The sequence below is a fragment of the Excalfactoria chinensis genome, chromosome 11 (genome assembly GCF_039878825.1).
Source record: "Excalfactoria chinensis isolate bCotChi1 chromosome 11, bCotChi1.hap2, whole genome shotgun sequence".
NCBI classification, from domain to species: Eukaryota; Metazoa; Chordata; class Aves; order Galliformes; family Phasianidae; genus Excalfactoria; species Excalfactoria chinensis.
The window spans coordinates 16,847,391-16,865,828 of NC_092835.1; the positions used below are offsets into that span (position 1 = coordinate 16,847,391).

Sequence of the window (18,438 nt, forward strand, 5' to 3'; positions counted from 1 at the left end):
CTTTGGGCTGCACAGCCCCTCGTGGCAGGATGTTGCAGGACAATGGGAGCAGCTGCTGCTGTGCTGCTCTGCTCTGGTTGTGGCTGTTCCTCCCCCTCACTGAGTGCAGGCTGCTGGGATGAAGTCATGATGTGCTGGCAGCTGCAGGTGGTAGCGTGCAGATAGCTGTGCTGGTTGTGTAGGCAGCGTGCTCCGTTACCTTACAGCAGCGCTGCTGTGTGCCAGCACTGAGGGCGGCCAAGGGGAGCCTTGAAAGGTGCTGGACTGGCTGCTCACTGATTCCATGGCTCTGGGGTTGTCTGTATAGCAGGTGTGGTGTGGATGGGAGCACTGTGACCAGCCTCCTTCACCCACCTGTCAGCTCATGCCTCACTGGCTGACCTGGTTTCTGTGTGTGTGTGTGTGTGTGTGTGTGTGCTCACTAACCGTGCCTTGGTTTTACATTCGGTTTGAGCTGGGTTTCCTGCTTTGGGCACCTGATCCCACCTGCTGGGAGCTCCCAGGTTCAAAGGGGCTGATTTTTCCCCTCCCACCAAGTTCCAGCTAAGGGGGTCAGACTGAGGTGTTGTAAGGAGTGTCAGCCATGGCTTTCTCTTTTGCTTCTGTGGGGGAAAATCAAACAATCTCTTCTACCCATCCTCACAAGACTTCTGGAACAGGAAGAGCTGAAGCTAAGAAGCCCAGACTGCTGCTCAACAGAGCAGGACATGGAAAACATGGAAGAGAGATCAAGGCGTTCAGTGATGCTCTTATCTTGCTTCTTGGTGACCTCCCAGAGCCCAAACTTAATGGCAGCCTAAAGGACACATCTGAGGGTGCTGAGGAAACCATTGTGAGGCCGTGGTCTATCAGCTTTGAAACCTGGTGACCTGAGGAGGTTTGTGACACCTGGAAGAAGACCCTTCAGGAAGGGTAAGAAGGAAGAAGTGGGGACCCGCAGTCAGATCACACTCAGTTTTGTTCCTGAGAACCAGTAAACCTGCTGTCCTGGAAGAGCTGAAGATCCAAACAGGACCACCCTGGGCTGGGTATGGCTGCTGCCCTTCCTGTTCCTGAAGTGATGAGGCCGTCAGGAAGGCTCCTGGTACAGAGCTGCCATGTGTTGTGGTTGGGCTCAGGGGACTCCTCCATGTTGGGAGCAGCTCTTCTCTCTCTCGCCACCCACCAAAGCAGAAATATATTCCCAAACCCAGTCTCTGTAGGGCAAGAGGACACCAGCGAGCCTCTGAGCTGGAAGATGCTGCTCATGGCCTCCTTGGAAAGCTCGAAGATGCTCTCAGGGTCTCGCGGGTGCTGCGTGGGCTGCAGGCTCCGTCGCTCTCATCTCTCATCTCTTGCTGCCTGGGTAAATCTTGCCTGACGGGGCAGGAAGAGGCACCGAGTGCAGCGAGGGGGAGGAGGTGCTGCTGGTTGGTAACCTCAGTGCTTCCTCCCGGCACACAGCAGGGGCTGTGCTGGAGGATGCTGCCCTGACACCGCTGCTCGCCCCGCCATGGCCGTGTCCCCCGGGGGGATCCCCGCCGAGCTGCAAGGTAAGCTGTGCTGTGCTGTTGGGTGCCCATTGGTGCAGGGTCCTAAGGCCATGGCTACGCTGGGGCCGGCAGAGCTGCTTGGAGCTCCTCATGGCCTGCAGATGCACCTTAGGGAGCTCTGAGCAGGTTTGCTCTTGCTCACCAAGCCCACTTGTTGAGGATGACGCTGCTGAGGCCAAAAGCCAGGCTAGAACCTCAAGGACATGTTTCTGTGCAGCTCCTGCTGCCCGTCAGGGTTTGCTGGTGGTGGGGTTCCCAGGTGGGCTGTGCAGGCTGCAGAAGGGATGGTGCAATGGGGACCCGTATGCTCTGCTTTTGCCCTCCTTGGGTGCCAACTGAAACTGCGTGTCCCGTGGGCACACAAATAGAAACCCACCCCGACGGGCTGGGTGTGCAGAGATGGGGCTGAGTGAAACCATGCAGTGCAGGGATGCGGAAATCCAAGCAAGAGCTCTGACAGAGGAGCTCTGGGTGCAGGAGCTCTGCCAGCAGCAGGGCTCAGCATCAGCACCGCAGCTCTGGCTGCTTTGCATGGGGGCAGGTGGTTGAGCTTGCAGTGATGCCATCCTCCTCTGAGCAATGGAGGCGAAGGCTGCAAACAGAACAGTGTCAGCACGTGTGGTGGCTCATTGTGATCAAGGGGGTTTCCAAAGGAATGTGTAGGCAGAACTCAATCCTGGATGTCCCATAGGGAGGGCTGGATGGGATCAGTGTAGGACAGCACGGTGCTGCATCCCAATGCTGATGTGGTTTGGTGGGGCTATGGCCCCTCTGGAAGGATGCAGTGGGGTTGCTGCTGTGGGTCAGGGGAGCTGGATGTCAGTGGTGTCCTGACATGGGAGGGGGAAAGGATTGCTACGGGCATGCAGGGCTCAGCCATACGAGAGTGACCCCGATACTGATCCTTACAGAGGGCATCACCGCCTCCCTGGGGGCGAAGCAGATCCTCCTGCTCAAGAGCGTGCAGCTGGCTGTGAAATCCAAGTACGACGACTTCGTTTTGGTAGGTGTGCAGTCCTGCGCAATGTCCCTCTGCAGTAAGCATGGAACAGGGCCCAAAATCCACCTGGGGGGACCGCAACATGGCATCCCACTCTCTGCCCTGGCCCTACTACAGAGTGAAGTATTGGTGTTCAGTGTCCACCCCGCTCCCATCACACCGATCTCCCCCTGTCTAGGTGCTGACTCCCTGGCGAGCCTATGTACTGCTGGCCATGCTGCCGGTCAGGGTGAGTTCTGGGCTCGGTTAGGAGAGCCCCTGGGCTGCAGAGTGGGGTGGGATGGGGGTGACGGGGGGTTGGCGTGGGGTAGAGGATGGGTCCCATCCATCCAGGTTGTGTTGCTCCCATGCTCCCCTCCCACAGGTGCACAGCAGCTTCAGCTTCCTGGAGGTGAGGGACATCACGGTGCGAGAGCCCAGCGTGGTGAGTGGCACCGCAGGGGGACCCCCATGGCACACACAGGGCTGGGGACAAGCATGGCTGCAGCCCCGACCGTGGCAGCTGCTCCTGTTCGGTGGGGACAAGGTGATAAACTGCAGCTGGCTTAACCCAGGCGAGGCCAAATTTAGCCAGAGAGTGTGTTAAACCCCACTAATCCTCTTAGAGCAGGGCAGCAATGCAGCGGGGAAGGAGCAGGAAGAAGAGTGGGATGCCCTCAATGGGACATCTGAGCCCTGTACGGTGCTGTGGTCCCTAATAGCATCCAATCTTCCTTTTGCTCATTAAAGCATTGTCAGAAAGAAGCGTTCCAGCTCTAAGTGGGGCTCCTGCCTGGATCTTAGCAGCAGGCTGCAGGTCTGAGCTCACGGGGGGGAGGGCAGGGAGCAGAAACCCCAGCACCTGTGCTTGGAGCAGCCCGCAGGCGGTCCCAGCAGATCGCTGTGTCTTCCTCCTGCGGCTCAGCCAGCCTGTAATTAAATCAGGGAGAGCGTTGCTATGGGATCCGGGAGGAGCTGGGAGCTAAAAAAAGGCCTTGAAAACCCAATTAGAGAAATTCAGGGAGGAAACCTTCATTGGGGGTTGCTTGGTGCAGCGAGAGGGCAGGGGGTGTTCTTCCAGGTGGGCACTAAAACAGCATCATCCTGCAGGTTAAGCACTCTTCCCCCTCCCCTCCCCGTTTTACACTGCATGTGGGGGGACTGATGCCTTATTCCAGCACATCCATCATCTTTAACGCAGCTCATCCCACCTACCCAGTGCTCTCAGCCCTACCTGGTGCAGGCAGCGGGGATGATGAGCAGGTTGAGTGCCTGGCTGCTGGCGCTGCTGTGCTTGTGGGCTCGGGGACACGTTCCCAGGCATCTCCCATCCTTTGGACACAGGTTGTCATAGAAACGGATACGTCCTCGTACTCCTTCCGGCTCATGTCCTTCGATGACTTGGAGCAAGTTGTTGTCCATGTCACCATGTCACTTAAGAAGGTCTTTCCAGACTCCTCCCCTGGGTAAGGCTCCTCTGCTCCTCGGGGTTGGCACGTAGGCACCTGAGGGGTTGTGTTGCCTGTTTGCTCAGGAAGGCCTAAAATATAGGCTGGGTCCTTGCTCAAGGAGAAAGCAGCTCCAAAGGAGGGCAAACGAGCACCCTGCTCCCTCGTATCACTCAATCAGATTGGGATCAATGTTTCTGGTCACCATCTGGGCTTGGCACAGGGCTCAGAGCTGGTGGGGATGCCCTGCCAGCCCTACAGCACTCCCTTCTCTGGCCCTTGCCCAGGACGCTGCTCAAGAACTCGCCCCCCAACCTGTATGAGAGGATCCGGATGGTCACGGACTCGCTGGAGGAGATGCTGCAGAGCAACCAGGGGCCCTGTGGTAAGCACACAGCCTGTGCCATGGGGCAGCTCTCCAAGGATGGACAGTCAGCATGCCACCCTCCCCATCAACACAGCTGTGGACCAGGCAGGACGCTCTGTCTCCATTGAAGAGGGCCAGGAGAGCCCTGCCTTCCTTCTCCTGCTTTCTGCCCATCTCAGGGTTCCCTTGCTTGCAGTGCTGCCTTCTCTTTGCAGGTGGGTTTTCGGAGACCTACGCCGCGTTATGTGATTACAACGGCTTTGCCTTCCGTGAAGAGATCCAGTGGGTGAGCTGCCCCACACCACAGAGCATCCCAACGTGTCACTGGGAGGGCAAGGGAGTGGGATGGGATGCTCCTGGGCCTCTTGCAGGGCTGGGTTACATCCCAGCATCCCCGTGGAGAGCAACCCATGGGACAGCTCTGCAGGGACCCATGCAGGTCAATAGGATGCCCACATACCCACAAGGTGGATGCCCCATCCTTGGAGACGGTTGAGGTCTGATCCATGGTCAGGCCCTTCATCCTGGGGCACAATGACCAATCCAAGTCCCCATTTCCAGCACAATGGTCCCTATTTCCCTCTGGCTTCTTCTGACTGATTTCCAGGACCAGGTTGCCACCAAGCAGTGGTGAAGGTTCCCATCCATTTGGGACATGTGCCTTGAGGCTCAGGGGATATCCGTGTCTGTGGGGCACTGAAGGTGCAGGAGGTGGCGCTGAGCCCCGTCTGTACGTCTGTCCCCTGAGCAGGATGTGGACAACATCTACCATGGCCAAGACTGCCGGGAGTTCAACCTGCTGGACTTCAGCCACCTGGAGAGCCGGTGAGTCCCCCTGCAGTGCTGCCTGGTCCCCATCCTCACCGCCCACAGCGGGGCTCACTGGTGTCAGGTCACACCTCCAAGCTTGGTGCTTCAAGGAGGATACATCTGCAGCCTCTGCTTGCTTCCTCTGAGCCCGTTCAGCCAGCAGCCCTGTCCCATGGGGCTGGGCAGCCTTCACTTTTGAGCCCTGACGTGAGCCTGGCAGCCCCGTGCAGAGCTGTGAGCTGAAGGCTCTCACCAGTCAGGCGTTTCCCCATGCAAAGCAGCCGGCTCTGCTCCCAGCTGTGGAGCTCTGCATGAGCTCTGCCACCTGCCCCTGTTTCTGCTCTCACGTGGGTTGGAGCCACGTGCTTGGGGATGAAGGTGGGGGGCTGCAGCACTCTGTCGCCCCACAGGGACGTGGCGCTGAGCGTGGCCGCCTTGTCCTTCAACCTGTGGTTCACCAAGCTCTCCTGCAAGGACTTCAGGCTGGTGAGTGTCTGCACGGGGAGCTGATCTGCCCTCAGGGCTGGGATCTGAGCAGCTTTGTGCCCCTGCAGAACCAGGAGATCACCGAGCAGCTGCTCTACATGCTGAGCAAGTCGGTGATGCTGGAGGAGCTGGTGCTGGAGAACAGCGGGCTGAGGGGGTAAGGAAAGTCCTCACCTCCACAGCGCAGCCTGGGCACCTCAGTACAAGGATGTACAGCTGTTAGAGAGCATCCAAAGGAGGGTTGTGAGCTGGGGAGGGGGTCTGAGGGCACGGTGTCCAAGGAGAGCTGATGGCTTCAGGCCTGTTAGGCACAGAGCAGAGGAGGCTGAGCAGAGGTCTCATAGTGACCTACTGCCCCATACAGCGATTGGATGCCCCATCCCCTGCAGCCTGCCCTCAGAAGGCTCTGTTACTGATTGGAGCTAGCAGTGTGGCACATCCCTGTAATTCTATGGGGTGGGTGTCCTCCTTCCCACAGTGACTTTGCTCAAAAGATGGCCCAGGCACTCAGCAGACATCCCGAGTCCATCCTGCACACCATCAACCTCGCTGGCAACCAGCTGGAAGACAGAGGTACTCCATGGGATGAATCCAATCCCACATCCCAGCCCGTCATCCATCATAGAATCATGGAATGGTTTGAGCTGGAAGTGACCCTTAAGGGTCATCTGGTCGCACTCCCTGCACTGAGCAGGGACACCCACAGCTCCATCAGTGCTCACAGCCCCTCCAGCCTGACCTTGCTTGCCTGCAGGGATGGGGCAGCACCAGCTCTCTGGGCATCCTTTGGTCCCTTCACCCATGGTGGTGCCCACGCTGCCCAGCTTCTGTGTGATGTGGGTGCTTGCTTGTGCTGGCAAATATTGAGGGCTTGTTCTGCTGCCCCCAGGGATAACTGCCTTCAGCCGGCTCTTTGAGGAGCAACCCAGGGGCCTGCAGAGCCTCAGCTTGGCCAGGACAATGCTCACTGCTAAAGGTACGGCCAAGCAGCACCCCTGGAGGGGCTGTGAGGATGTGATGGTGAGGGATGCCATGTCCTGCTGCCCAAACCCAACCGCCCTCCACCCAAGCAGGGATGAGCGCGCTGTGCCAGGCACTCGCAGCCAACGAAGCCATCAGCTCCTCTCTCCGGCACTTGGACCTCTCAGGGAACCCTGGCAGCCTGGCCATGGAGGACACCAGTGTGAGCATGGGATGGTGGGATGGGAGATGCCACCAGGAGCAAGGAGGCACCTGGGACACCGTGTCCATCAGTGCTGGGGTTGTTGGGGTGGGAAGTGTGGTCCTGGGTGAGATGCTGACCCTCTCTCCTCCAGAGCCTGCAGAGCCTCCTGGGCCGATGCAGCTCACTCACACACCTCAGTCTGGCTGCCACTGACTGCTCCCTGGACACCGTGAGTCCAAATCCCATGTTGTGGCTTCATGAGGAAGCCTGGAGCTGGTTGTGTCCATGCAGGTTCATCGCCACTCCTCCCTTTCTGGTCTGTTTTGGGGTTGTGCTCTGGCTGAGTTCTCCTCGGTGCTATTCCGCAGCTCTTTGGGGCACTGGTCCATGGGTGCTGTGCCAGTCTGGTCCATCTGGATCTCTCCAAAAACGTCTACTCACACCGGTGAGCCCCGGGCTGTGGGGCAGAGTGGGCAGCCAGCGATGGCAGACGATGCCATTCTGTGTCCTTCCTTTCCAGAAGGGTGAAAACCATCTCTCCCAGCGTCAAGGAGTTCTTCAGTCAGGCCCGTGCGCTCAGGCACATCTCCATGGCAGGGACCAAGCTGCCTCCGGATGCTGTCAGGTATAGGGTGTGATTGGAACCGGGATCTGCTGGAGGGATGGGGGAGGCGGGATTTGGGGTAGATGTTGGTCCTGATGGTCTCACTTGGAGTTTCCCAGGGATGCCGGATGGGCTGTGAGGCACAGAGCTCATGTTGCTCATATCAGTGGGTGGCTTTGGTGACTTTTGCAGGGCTGTGCTGCAAGGGCTGGCATACAACAGCCACATCAGCGACCTGCACCTGGATCTTAGCAGCTGCGAGGTGAGGGCGAGCACCCACGGGTGCCACAGGTCCGTGCCCTGCCCACAGTGGGGCCAAGTGACCGTCCCGACGGCAGCCTCTCATTCGCAGGGCTCCCCTTGTACTGACGTCTTGCTGTTTGTTCCAAGCTGAGGTCGGCAGGAGCTCAGGTCATCCAGGACCTCATCCCTGACGCCAGTGCCATCAGCAACCTGGACCTGTCTGACAACGGTGGGTTGCCCTTTCCTTGTAGGAGATGGGTAGGGGTCCCAGCAGGCATTTCTCCCCCGTAGCTGCACTGATATACCAAAGGCTCATTGCCCTGCCAAACTCTCCAGCCAACCTTTGCCCTAATGTCTTTATGGGCTCTATGAAGCCGTGTATCCCTCTGGCTGTCTGTGCCCACAGGCTTTGACTCTGATATGGTGACGCTGGTGCTGTCCATTGGCAGAAGCAAGTCCATCCGGCACGTCTCTTTGGGAAAAAACTTTAACATCAAATCCAAGTGAGTGCAACCTGCAGCTCTTTGTCCCCAGGCTGAGATCCCCTCTGTCACCACGCTCCCATCTCAGGTCCCCATCCCCATCTGAGCCCTGGGTTGGTTGGGAATGTCAGTCATCCCCTACCCACCTCTTGGAAACACTGCAGTGAGCCCAGTCCCTGTAGGATCACATCTTCACCCAGTGTGGAGCGGGGCTGGGCTCTGCTGACTGGGTGCATGGATGTCATGGTTTTGCATTACCTCCTGCCTCCCCCCAGGGATGGGCTGGTGGACGTCCTGCACCGCATCGTCCAGCTGACCCAGGAGGATGACTGTGTGAGTACAGCACGTCCCAGCCAGCTCCCCGTGTCCTGTCCTCAGCCTCCAAGTAACATCCACCCCGGGTGCACCCAGCGTGGTGCCTGGGCTCCATCCAGCACGGGGTGGGAGCAACGATCCCTCTCCTCCACCAACATCTGAGCACGCTGCTCTTCTCTTTCTCCATCCAAAGCTCAGATGGAGAAGCTTCTGTTTGGAAGGTGGGAGAGGGAAGGAGGAGAGCCTGTGCCTGTCTGAAGGCGCAGAGGAAAGTGCATGGTGTGACCTGGCTGTCATCCAGCTTCCCACAACCACCTCTTTTCTTTCCTCCTTCCTGCCAGGCATTTGAGCTCAATCCTCAGTGCTTCCTGAGCTCTCATTGCCCTTGGGGGGTGTTGGCGTGTGCTTTTGGTGTAATGCGGGCTGCTTCGGCAGCCACCAGCCTGCACGTCCCCACCACGTGGCAGGGATGATCACCCAGGTGTGCTGGTGTGCTTTGACCCTGACAGCCACATCTCCCTTCCTGTTCCCCCACTCAGCCCCTCCAGTCCCTGTCTGTGGCCGAGTCGCGCCTCAAGCTGGGCACCAACGTCCTGCTGAGCGCCCTGGGCAGCAACACCAGCCTGACCACGCTGGACATCAGTGGCAACGCCATGGGGGACACCGGTGCCAAGATGTTGGCCAAGGCTCTGCAGATCAATACGAAGCTCAGGTAGCAGCAGGGCTATGCACAGCTCCTCCTGTGGTCTGCTCTGCACGGTGATGGCTATGTGATGGCTGTGGTTGGGATGCCAAAGCCACCAGAGGATGTTTCTTGTGACCACAGACCTGGCCCTACGCAGTTCCTGGCCGGTGGTCAAGAGCTGTGGCCAGATCTTTGTTTTGTACCAGCCAGCTGGCAGTGCTGGTGACAAATATGGTGACACACAAAGGGCAAAAAGAGCAGCTGAATAGCAGTCCCTATGTGGTGACCCTGCACCATTGTGTGCCAGCTTTTGCTTCTGCACAGCCCAGCAGGCTACAGCTGGACTCATGCACTTACTGCCCCACTCTACACTGTCATTCAATTCCTGAAATGCCACTTTTGGCCTAAATTCTGTGTGCAGAGGCACAGCAGCTGCAAGGGAGAGGTCATGTGCAAGTCTGGTGTCCTGCTCGGTAGGCAGACATGACTCTCATTCCTGTCCTCTTCTCAGGACTGTGGTGTGGGACAGGAACAACACCACTGCTCTTGGACTGCTGGAGGTGGCTCAGTCTTTGGAGAGGTAAGGATGGAGCAGCATGGTCATCCCAGCCAGCTGCCATCATGCGCCAGGATATCGCTGTCCCCAGGGCCTCTTGTCCCCAAAAGCATCACATGCAGTTGTGGTGCAGAGTCCAAGGATGATGGCGGCCAGGGCTCGAGCTGGCTGAGACCCAGCTTTCCTAGGAGCTGCAGGAGATGTGTCCCATGGGCTGCCCTGCTGGGGTGCGTGCCCTTGGGGCAGAGCCCTCTGCTCACCCCACCGCTGTCTGGCAGGAACTACACCCTCAAGTCCATGCCCTTACCAATGAGCGACGTGGCACAGGCGTACCGGAGCAGCCCTGAGAGGACAGAGGAGGCGGTGCACAAGGTGGGACAGAGGCCGGGGTGGGGACCAGGGCTTGGATGTGGCTGCTCATGACCACCTGCATGCCATAGCTCCAATCCTACCTGGCGAGGAACCAGACACGGCGCTCACTGCCCACGCAGACCTTCCGGCTGCAGCAGGGCATCCTGACCTCCTCCTCCGAGCAGGTGAGCATTGCCCCATCCATCCTCCTCCATCACCGATAACCCTCAACGTTCCCACATCCCCACCATGTCTTCCTCTGGGGGGGCAGGGGGGACCAGTTGTTGATGTGGCTTCTCTGTACTCCAGATGGTGAATGAGATCTGCTTGAGCGTGCAGAAGCACGTCGACATCCTGAGCTCCTGCCCAGACAGGGAGATGGAGGCGGACATCCTCCGTGCTGAGGAAGCCATCAGGAATGCCAACCTGGCCGTCAGTGTGAGTCTGCGTGGGGACGGAGGGCTCACTGCAAGAAAAAGCTCAGCCTGTGGGGTTTACATTCATATCAAAGTGGTTTATTGATTCATTAATGACATAATTAACCGGCAGTCAGTGCATATTGCTATCGTCAGCACAACTGCTGCATGTGAGCAAGTGCTTGCGAGTCTAGGAAGGGCCATAAGATTTGGAACTTGGGACCTTGAAGATCATCCAGCTTCAACCTGCTGCCACAGGTGGGGTTTCCAGCCACTAGATTGAGCTGCCAAGAGCTCCATCCGGTACATCTCCTGACCTTGCTTTTGGGGCTTTAGGGAGATAAAGCAGGACAGCACCAATGGAAACCCCAGCAGGTCACCGGGAGTCCTTCTCAATGGGTGTACGCTTCCCAAGGCCAAGCAGAGCAAAGGTGCCATGGGATGACTCACGGGTTCTCTCTCCTCACCACAGATCTTACCCATGTTGTACGAAGCAGGGAACGTCCCGCACCAGAGCTGCAAGCTGCAGCACAAGCTGGAGTGCCTGGTGGAGGAAGCATCGCAGACCTGCGGCCGGGAAATCCAGGTGGGAACCCCTAGAGAGCTGCTGGGCTGGGATGTTCATCCACCCGGTACAAAGGTCCAAGGACATCCCCCTGTTTACCACCCCCACCGCATCCACGGCATCTCCTGGAATAAACAGGAGATCCCAGCTCCTGTTGAGATGTCCCAGACTCCCCTTTCCTCCCCAGGCCATAATGCAGGCGGTGCTGGATGCTGTGCACAACCTGTGCCCACTCATGGTGCAGAAGAGCGGGGCGAGGGACCAGCTGGTCAGCGCCATGTCGGAGCGCATCCACCTCCAGGAGAACCTCAACCTCAGCACCGTCCTGGACCAGATGGTCACCGACGTCTTCAGCAAGCTGAAGTGGGTGTTGTGCCTTTAGTTGGCACGCTGGGGATGGGGATTGGATAAACTCCAACATGGTGCTCCCTTCTTGGGTTCAGTTTGGGTTTGGGGCTTGGCCATGGAGTGACCTTCCTGCTGGAGCATCGTGGTGGGAGGGCTGCAGGCACCCGTTCTGCCTTGCTGCATGGGGCCCTGTGGCATCCCTGACACACCTCTTCCTGCTCCCAGCGAGATCAAGCTGTCCATCACCGCCGCCGTGGCTGACTGCATTGTGGATGCTGTACTGGGAGACCTGACTGCTGTCCAGTGCAAGCTGGTGAGTGTCCATGTGCCCCCATGGGGAGATGTGGCACGGGGGGCTCTGAGCAGGCGCTGCCCAGCACAATGAGCGTGGATTTGCTGTCCACAAAGCAAGATGATCCCCACCAGGCCGCCGAGGGTCATCATCTCCCAGCTTGGCTGCAGCAGGGTTAAGTTTATAAGGCTCCTTCACACCCCATGGAGAAGCATGCTGGGTGCTAGGATGGACCCAGCACCTGGGCCAGGAGCACCCGAGCTCTGCAGCCAGCTAATCAGCCCTAAATCCCCCGCAAATCCCGGCCGCGGGCAGGGAGCAGAGCAGCACGGCGTGCTTCAGCCAGAGGGATAATTTAAGCGCTTCCTAATGGTTTTAGGCAGAGAGCCTCCCCACGCATGGGCTGGATCTCCTGGAGCCTGCTGAGGACGATGCCGCCGCGCCGGCACAGGGCAGGAACCCCTCGGAGCTCACCGAGAGAGGCTTCGCCACAGAGGAGGTAGGGCTCCGTCCCCCTCCCAGTGACCCCGCTGCTGCATGACAGTGCCCACAGGCTTTTATCCGCCTTATGGGATGATGCCAGGCTTAGAGTCGCTGCCTGTACGGGCTCGGGCAGCCTGTGGCACCTGGGGCACGTCCCGGCCGTGTCCCATGCTGCTCCTGGCCCTCCTGCCCTCCTGGCACCCATAGCACGTAGGTGACGTGGGGTCTGCTGCCTTGGCCATGTGGACGGGTTATTTGGGTTCCAGGGATGAGCTGGGCCAACACGAAGGGCGCAGCCCTGGGGGTGGAAGGGTGATTATGGGGCAGAGGTGGCAGAGTCCCATCGTCCCAGCAGGGTGCTGGATGATCCGTGGTGATAGATGACCCGTGAGTGATGAGCCATGGTGGCAGTGGATGACCTGTGAACGATGGATGATCTGTGATGATGCTCAGAGGGCTGGAGCTCTTCTCCTATGAAGAAAGGCTGAGGGGTTGGGCTTGTTTAGCTTGGAGAAGAGAAGGCTCTGGGGAGAGCTCACACTGCGGCCTTCCTGTACTTGAAGGGAGCTTACAAGCAGGAAGGGATCCAATCTTCTACAGGGCCTGATAGTGATGGAACAAGGGAAAATGGCTTTAAGCAAACAGAGGGGAGATGTAGGTTAGATGTCAGGAAGAAATCCTTCCCTCGGAGGGCGGGGAGATGCTGCAGTGCTGCACAGAGCTGTGGGTGCCCCAGGACATGGATGGGCACTGGGCAGCCTGAGCTGGGGGGTGGGGGCAGCCAGCCCTCCCCTGCAGGGAGTTGGAGCTCAATGGGCTTTAAGGTTCCATCCAGCCTCAGATATTTGATGACTGATTCTATGATGAACATCGTGGCGATGGAACACAGCCATGTCCCCAAAACAGACATCCCCCATGGCCTCCTTGGCTGTCCCCACAACCGCTGATGCATGCAAACCACTCCAGGCTCCCTCCTCCATTCTCTCCTTGCAGTACAAGATGGCTCTACGGAGGAAAAACAGACACTTCAGGAGCATTCGGCCCACGCTGACTGTGAGAAGTAAGGGCACAGTGCAGAGGGCTCACACCATCAATGTGGGGGGTGCCATGGCTCTGCAATGGTGGCTGGTCAGTGTGGGAGGATGCCCTGAGCTCCCTTGCAGGGGTTGGAGGTTTGAGGGTATCTCAGGAGGTCTCCATGTCTCCTTTTGGGTCACAGCAACTGCATCCAGAGGGCTTTGCATGGAGGGGGGAGGTATCACCCACGGGTGGGTGCTGCAGGGTGCTGAGCTGTGCTGGGTGTATTTGGCAGCTGGTTGAGCCCCACAAAATCTGCCATGCATGGGCTGGCTGGGGGCAGCTGGGGAAAGCAGGACCTTGGCTGGGGGGTGCTGGAGAGGGCACACGACCTTTGAGCGGCAGTGGGGGCTGTGGTGCCTGCTGGAGCCCCAGTGCCTTGTGCACATGTGGACCCCACAGCATCCCAAACCACCCGTGTCGAGCGTAACCAGAGAGAGCTGGGACAGCACATGGGAGGGAGGCAGTCCCAAAGCAAACCTGCTGGCTGCAACCCAGCCCTCTCCCGCAAACCCTAACCCGGCATTAGGGGAAACGTCGGGCTCTGGCAGCCGCCGCCGCCTGCTCCGTGGGCATCGCTGCAAGGGTCCCCGAGCATCCCTCCCCCTGCATCCCTGGGGGACCGCGCAGCGCAGTCGGCGTGGCAGCAGGATCCATCCCCGGCTGCGCTGCACAGCTGACGCGCAATTTCTCCCCGCCGCCAGCAGCGCCGCGGCCGCGCGTTCCCCCCTCCCCACCGGTGGGCTTCTCGCCCTTCGCCAGGTCTCTCGGAGCTGGAGCTGCCGGCCGCCGGGAAGGCTCGTCCTGCTCCCGCAAAGGATGCTGAGCCCTCCGCCGGCGCCCATCCCGGCTCGCCGCCCGCACAAGCCCTCATGGACCTGCCGACCGCCGGGGAGAGGCTGGAGCACTGCACCAAAGCCAGGCCCAGGCCCAACCGCCGGCACAAGCAGCCGCCCAGCAAGCCCCCCGTAAGCACCGCCGCCGTGCCTTATTCCTGAGCGCTGGGCTGGGGGGGGGGAGGGCGGATACGTGCCGGGTTTTTCCTTATAGCGCTGATTATTTTCTCTCATCGTGCTGATGGAGGGAGGTGGGATGTATCTGCTTTATTATTCCGTGTGTTACATGCTGGAGCTGGGAGGGTGGGTTGGGGGGCTCGGGCACTCTCCCCTTGTTTATGAATCAGCGATGCAGAACTGCAGGAGCTGAGGGAGAGGCAGGGAACAAGCCAGGGGCTGCGTCTCCCTCCATCCTTCTCCTCTGAATGTTCTCCTGTGGCTCAGAAATGAGCAGCAAATTGCAGCCCTCTGCGGGGCTGGTGGTGGTGCCGGGCTCTGCCGACCCCAAAAGGCTGGGATGTGCTGGGGAGGTGCTGCCTGCAGCAGTCAGTCCCCTTCTCCTCCAGCTGAGCTTGAAGCAGAACGCAACTTTTGGATGCTCTGGGTTGAGGCTGTCAGCCATCCGGGTGCTGCCCCAGCAGCTCTTTCAGCCTCTGGTGGGTGTTTTGTCACCCAAGGGGGACAGGGAAGGGATTATTGGAGCACCCAAACCTCACGGGGCAGTGGGTGGAAGCAAGATTGGACCCCAATGGCACCAGCTTGTGCCCTTAGCACTGAGATGCGGCAGTATCTGGCCACCCACCAGAAACCACCTGGCCACAGCCACCGGTGTCAGAGGTGGGGAGGCACGAATCCAGCCACAATGAAAAGGGGTGTTGGGGATCGAGGCCGCTGGTGGAGAAGTGCCTCCTTCTGGTCAAGAAATGCCACCAGTGCAGCGCCACGTGTTGGGGCCAGACCTTCCTCCATGGACCAATTTGCTGCCCTGGCACAGAGCTGGTGACCCCATCTCTAGGATCTCACCCAGCACCAGCTCCATTGCCTGCTGGGGACAGGGATGTCCCTTTCTTGAGACATGCACCCTTGCTAAAGGCTTTCTCTCCATGGGTCTGGAGTCAGAGACCCAGACAGGCTTTGGGAGGGCTTGGAGCTGGGATGCAGCCTGGTCACAGCATGATGGGGCTTTCTGATGGTGAACACCAGCACCCAGTGAGCCTCCTTGGGAGCTGGTGGCTCCACAGGGGGAGGATGTGGCACTGAGGGACGTGGTGGGGATGGGTTGGGGTTGGACTCGATGATCTTAGTGGTCTTTTCTAACCTTAATGATTCTAAGATCTTGGTGCATTGGGATTTTTGGCTGATGTCAGGGCTCAAAGACACCACCTGTGGCTAAAGGCGGTGCTTGCCTGCAGGTGCAGCCTGTGGCCCACGAGAACAGTGAGGACAGGAGCATCACTCGCGTGGATGAGGGCCTGGAGGACTTCTTCACCAAGAGGCTCATCACCGAGGAGCTGCCGTAAGCCATAGGGGTGACTGCAGCCCTCAGCTGGGTCCCAGCGCACATCCAGCCCTGCGCACGGTGCCTCTGCAGGCCGTGCCCTGGGCTGTCTTCACCTGCTGTGCAGGCTGAATGCTGAAGAGGTGCTGGGGAAATGGCACATCACACTCCAGGCACCCAGCAGGGCTGAGCTCACGACCCCCATGGCGCTGTTTCCATGGGCAGAGAGGTTGGGAAAGGGCTGCGGAGGTGGCATCTGGAGGTGGTGATGGTGGTGGTACCTGGTGAGGAGGAGGGTGGTATTAGGGCAAACGCAGCCCTGTGCTGACCTTCCCTATGCTTCTTCCAGCAGCCCCACAGTGCTGGAGAGCAGCCCAGGTTCAGCCCCGTTGGCGTCCTCCGGCTCCCGCACCCTCAAGAAGAAGATTGGGAATTTTTTTGCTTTCAAGAAGCCCAAATCCAGCCGGAGCTCACGGTGTGACAAGGAGCCCGAGGGCGGTGCGGCGGCCCCCAGGAGCAGGCGGTCGATGCTCAGTGACATTTTACGGGCTCCCAGTAAAGCGGGTGAGCCGGGCAAGGCTCTGAGCAAATCTGAGGAGGGGGCACTGAGCGCAGAGCCTGAGCACAGCCAGACCCCCGAGGCTGCCCGCAGGATCAGGCCCAAGTACTCGAGGGAGGGCAAGTCCCAGTCCCTCATCCTACTGCCTGGGGAGGATGAGGAGGCGCTGGGGGTCAGGCAGGACAAGGTAAGCGTCGCTCCAGCCGGTCCCAAAATGTCCTCTTGGATGACTGTCACTGGGCTGTTCCCATCACGAGTGGTGGTGGGACATTGGATGACCCCTTTGTTGCACCTGGTGCTGCTCCCACTAAGGGTGGTGGTGTTGGTGGTGGGATAGGGTGGGGGCGTGAGGACCCTTGAGCAGTGCCTGGTGCCCCTGGCACCCCAAATGGACCCGTGACCCTCTTGTCCTGCCGCCATCTTGCTGTCCTGCAGAAGAGGCACCTGGAGAAGAGCGACGGGGAGCTGCCCAACTCCTTTGAGCAGCGTGTCCACATCATGCTGCACCGCATGGGTGTCACCAAGGGCCTGGTCACCGAGAGCAAGAAGCAGCAGGTGAGGCTGGAGCTTCTCGTGGGCAAAGCCTGCACCCACACGGGTGGTGGAGGTGCTGGCCCCATGGGCAGATGGCACAGAGCAGTGCTATCACTGCCTGCAGCCGCTGTCCTGTCACTTGACCCTCTTCAATGGGGGCCATCCCTTGGGCTCCTATGCACTGTGTCTGTCTGTGCATCCCTCCCACGCCCTCTATCACCATCTTTCGTTGCAGAGCAAAGACAGCGAGATCAAGAAGGCTGGTTCAGATGGTGAGGGGCCTTCTTCCATCCCTGGGGACCACCCTGAGAGCCCTCACATGTGTGCCCTGGGTTGGCCGTGGGGTGATGACCTCCATGCCCTGTATTTGCAGGGGACATCGTGGACAGCTCTGCGGATTCCCCACCATCCCTGAAGGCTCGCACGCACTCTGTGTCCACAGGTACGTGGGTCAGCGGTGGGAAAGGGCGAGGTGTGAGGATGGCCAACCCAAGAGCCATCAATCACCCTGTGATGGACCCATCCGTTGGGGTCACAGGGCTGCGCATCCACGCTCTGCCCCACAGATGCAGCCCTGCGGGGTCCATTGGAGCCCAGCCCAGCCTGGAAGGCGCTGGGGCGGCAGCTGAACGCTGAGCTGGCAGGGCTGGGCCGTGAGCAGCTCCGGCGTTGCTCAGCTGGCCCCGAGCAGAGCGGGCAGCCGGCATGCCGCGGGGCCTGGAGCAGCAGCCTGCCGCGGCCAGGCAGGACCCACAGTGGGGAGCCAACCGCCGGCACCACGCTGCCCACATCGCCCTGCTCTGCTGCAGAAGGTACCCAAAGCACCACCGACCTTTGGTAGCCTCCATGGCGGTCACGTCAGCCCCTGCTCTGCCCTCTGATGCCATCTCCCATTGCAGACAACCGCCTGACGCCGCGGCTGGCTGTGCTCGGAGCCCGCCGGGCCATCTCTGTCCACGAGGAGCAGCTCAGGGAGCCGGAGTGCCTGGCGGAGTTGGGAAGTGAGTGGGACACACGGCCTCGGTGCCTCACAGCTCCTGTTGTCCCCATGCCTTAACGTGCTGCCGCCTTGTGTTCCCCCCCAGCTGCCACGATCCCCCTCCGTCTGCGGCGGTCGCCTGTGCTGAAACGGAGACCAGAGGCGAGCGGCGAGCCAAGGCTGGCAGCAGAGGCAGGAGGTGAGGAACAAGGCAGGCAATGAGCCCCCTGCGCCGAGACAAGGCTGCGCTCAGCCCGGCCTTTGTGGTTTTGCAGGCACCGCAGCGCAGGACCGGCTGCAGGCTGCGCTGGATGAGACACGGACAGCAGCCTGTGTGTTGCACGGGGAGCGGCCGCCAGCCGCAGCACAGACTGTTGTGTATGCACAAGACTCAGCCGTAGACCAAAGAAGCCCCGTGTCGGGCCTTGGGGAGCCGGCCCTGGGACAGTGAGCCCCTGCATGCCGCCGCACTGTTCCCAATCCAACCCTGCAAGCGAGCGCACGGTGATGGAGCGATTAGCAATGGGGATGTAGGGCTGCTCCGTGCCCTGCGCCCCACGTCCAGGCAGCCTCACCATCTCCTCCAGAAGGAAGCAGCCCAAAGGCGTCAGCATAGAAGCACTGGGGCTGTCGGGCTGGACTCCAGCGGGGCACAGAGCTGCAGCCCCAGAGCCCCCCGTGAAGGCCGGAGGAGCACCGAGCACCATCCCCATCCCTGGACCGTGGGCACAGGCTGCTGTGCCGCAGGTGGTGGCAGGGAGCGCTGGCACGGTTAGGACACCTCCTGCCCCTCCAGCACCCCGAGGCCCCACGGATCTCACAGCATGA

General features: G+C 59.9%; 1 protein-coding gene across 1 annotated transcript; it reads left to right on the forward strand.

Moving 5' to 3' along the window:
- Positions 1 to 1,354: 1,354 nt before the first annotated feature.
- CARMIL2 (capping protein regulator and myosin 1 linker 2) lies at positions 1,355 to 18,066 on the forward strand. The gene is made up of 40 exons (XM_072346475.1): positions 1,355 to 1,532; positions 2,444 to 2,535; positions 2,711 to 2,761; positions 2,897 to 2,956; positions 3,856 to 3,977; positions 4,247 to 4,344; positions 4,542 to 4,612; positions 5,078 to 5,151; positions 5,547 to 5,622; positions 5,691 to 5,779; positions 6,101 to 6,195; positions 6,512 to 6,598; positions 6,696 to 6,805; positions 6,939 to 7,016; positions 7,156 to 7,232; positions 7,308 to 7,412; positions 7,584 to 7,653; positions 7,782 to 7,863; positions 8,041 to 8,137; positions 8,392 to 8,449; positions 8,971 to 9,143; positions 9,628 to 9,696; positions 9,951 to 10,044; positions 10,113 to 10,208; positions 10,333 to 10,461; positions 10,912 to 11,025; positions 11,192 to 11,367; positions 11,578 to 11,665; positions 12,024 to 12,143; positions 13,121 to 13,187; positions 13,967 to 14,172; positions 15,453 to 15,556; positions 15,888 to 16,284; positions 16,533 to 16,652; positions 16,867 to 16,903; positions 17,005 to 17,073; positions 17,198 to 17,443; positions 17,531 to 17,632; positions 17,717 to 17,809; positions 17,886 to 18,066. The coding sequence occupies exons 1-40, from the start codon at positions 1,493 to 1,495 to the stop codon at positions 18,059 to 18,061; spliced, it is 4,308 nt and encodes a 1,435-aa protein (XP_072202576.1). The 5' UTR covers positions 1,355 to 1,492; the 3' UTR covers positions 18,062 to 18,066.
- The last annotated feature ends 372 nt before the right edge of the window (positions 18,067 to 18,438 follow it).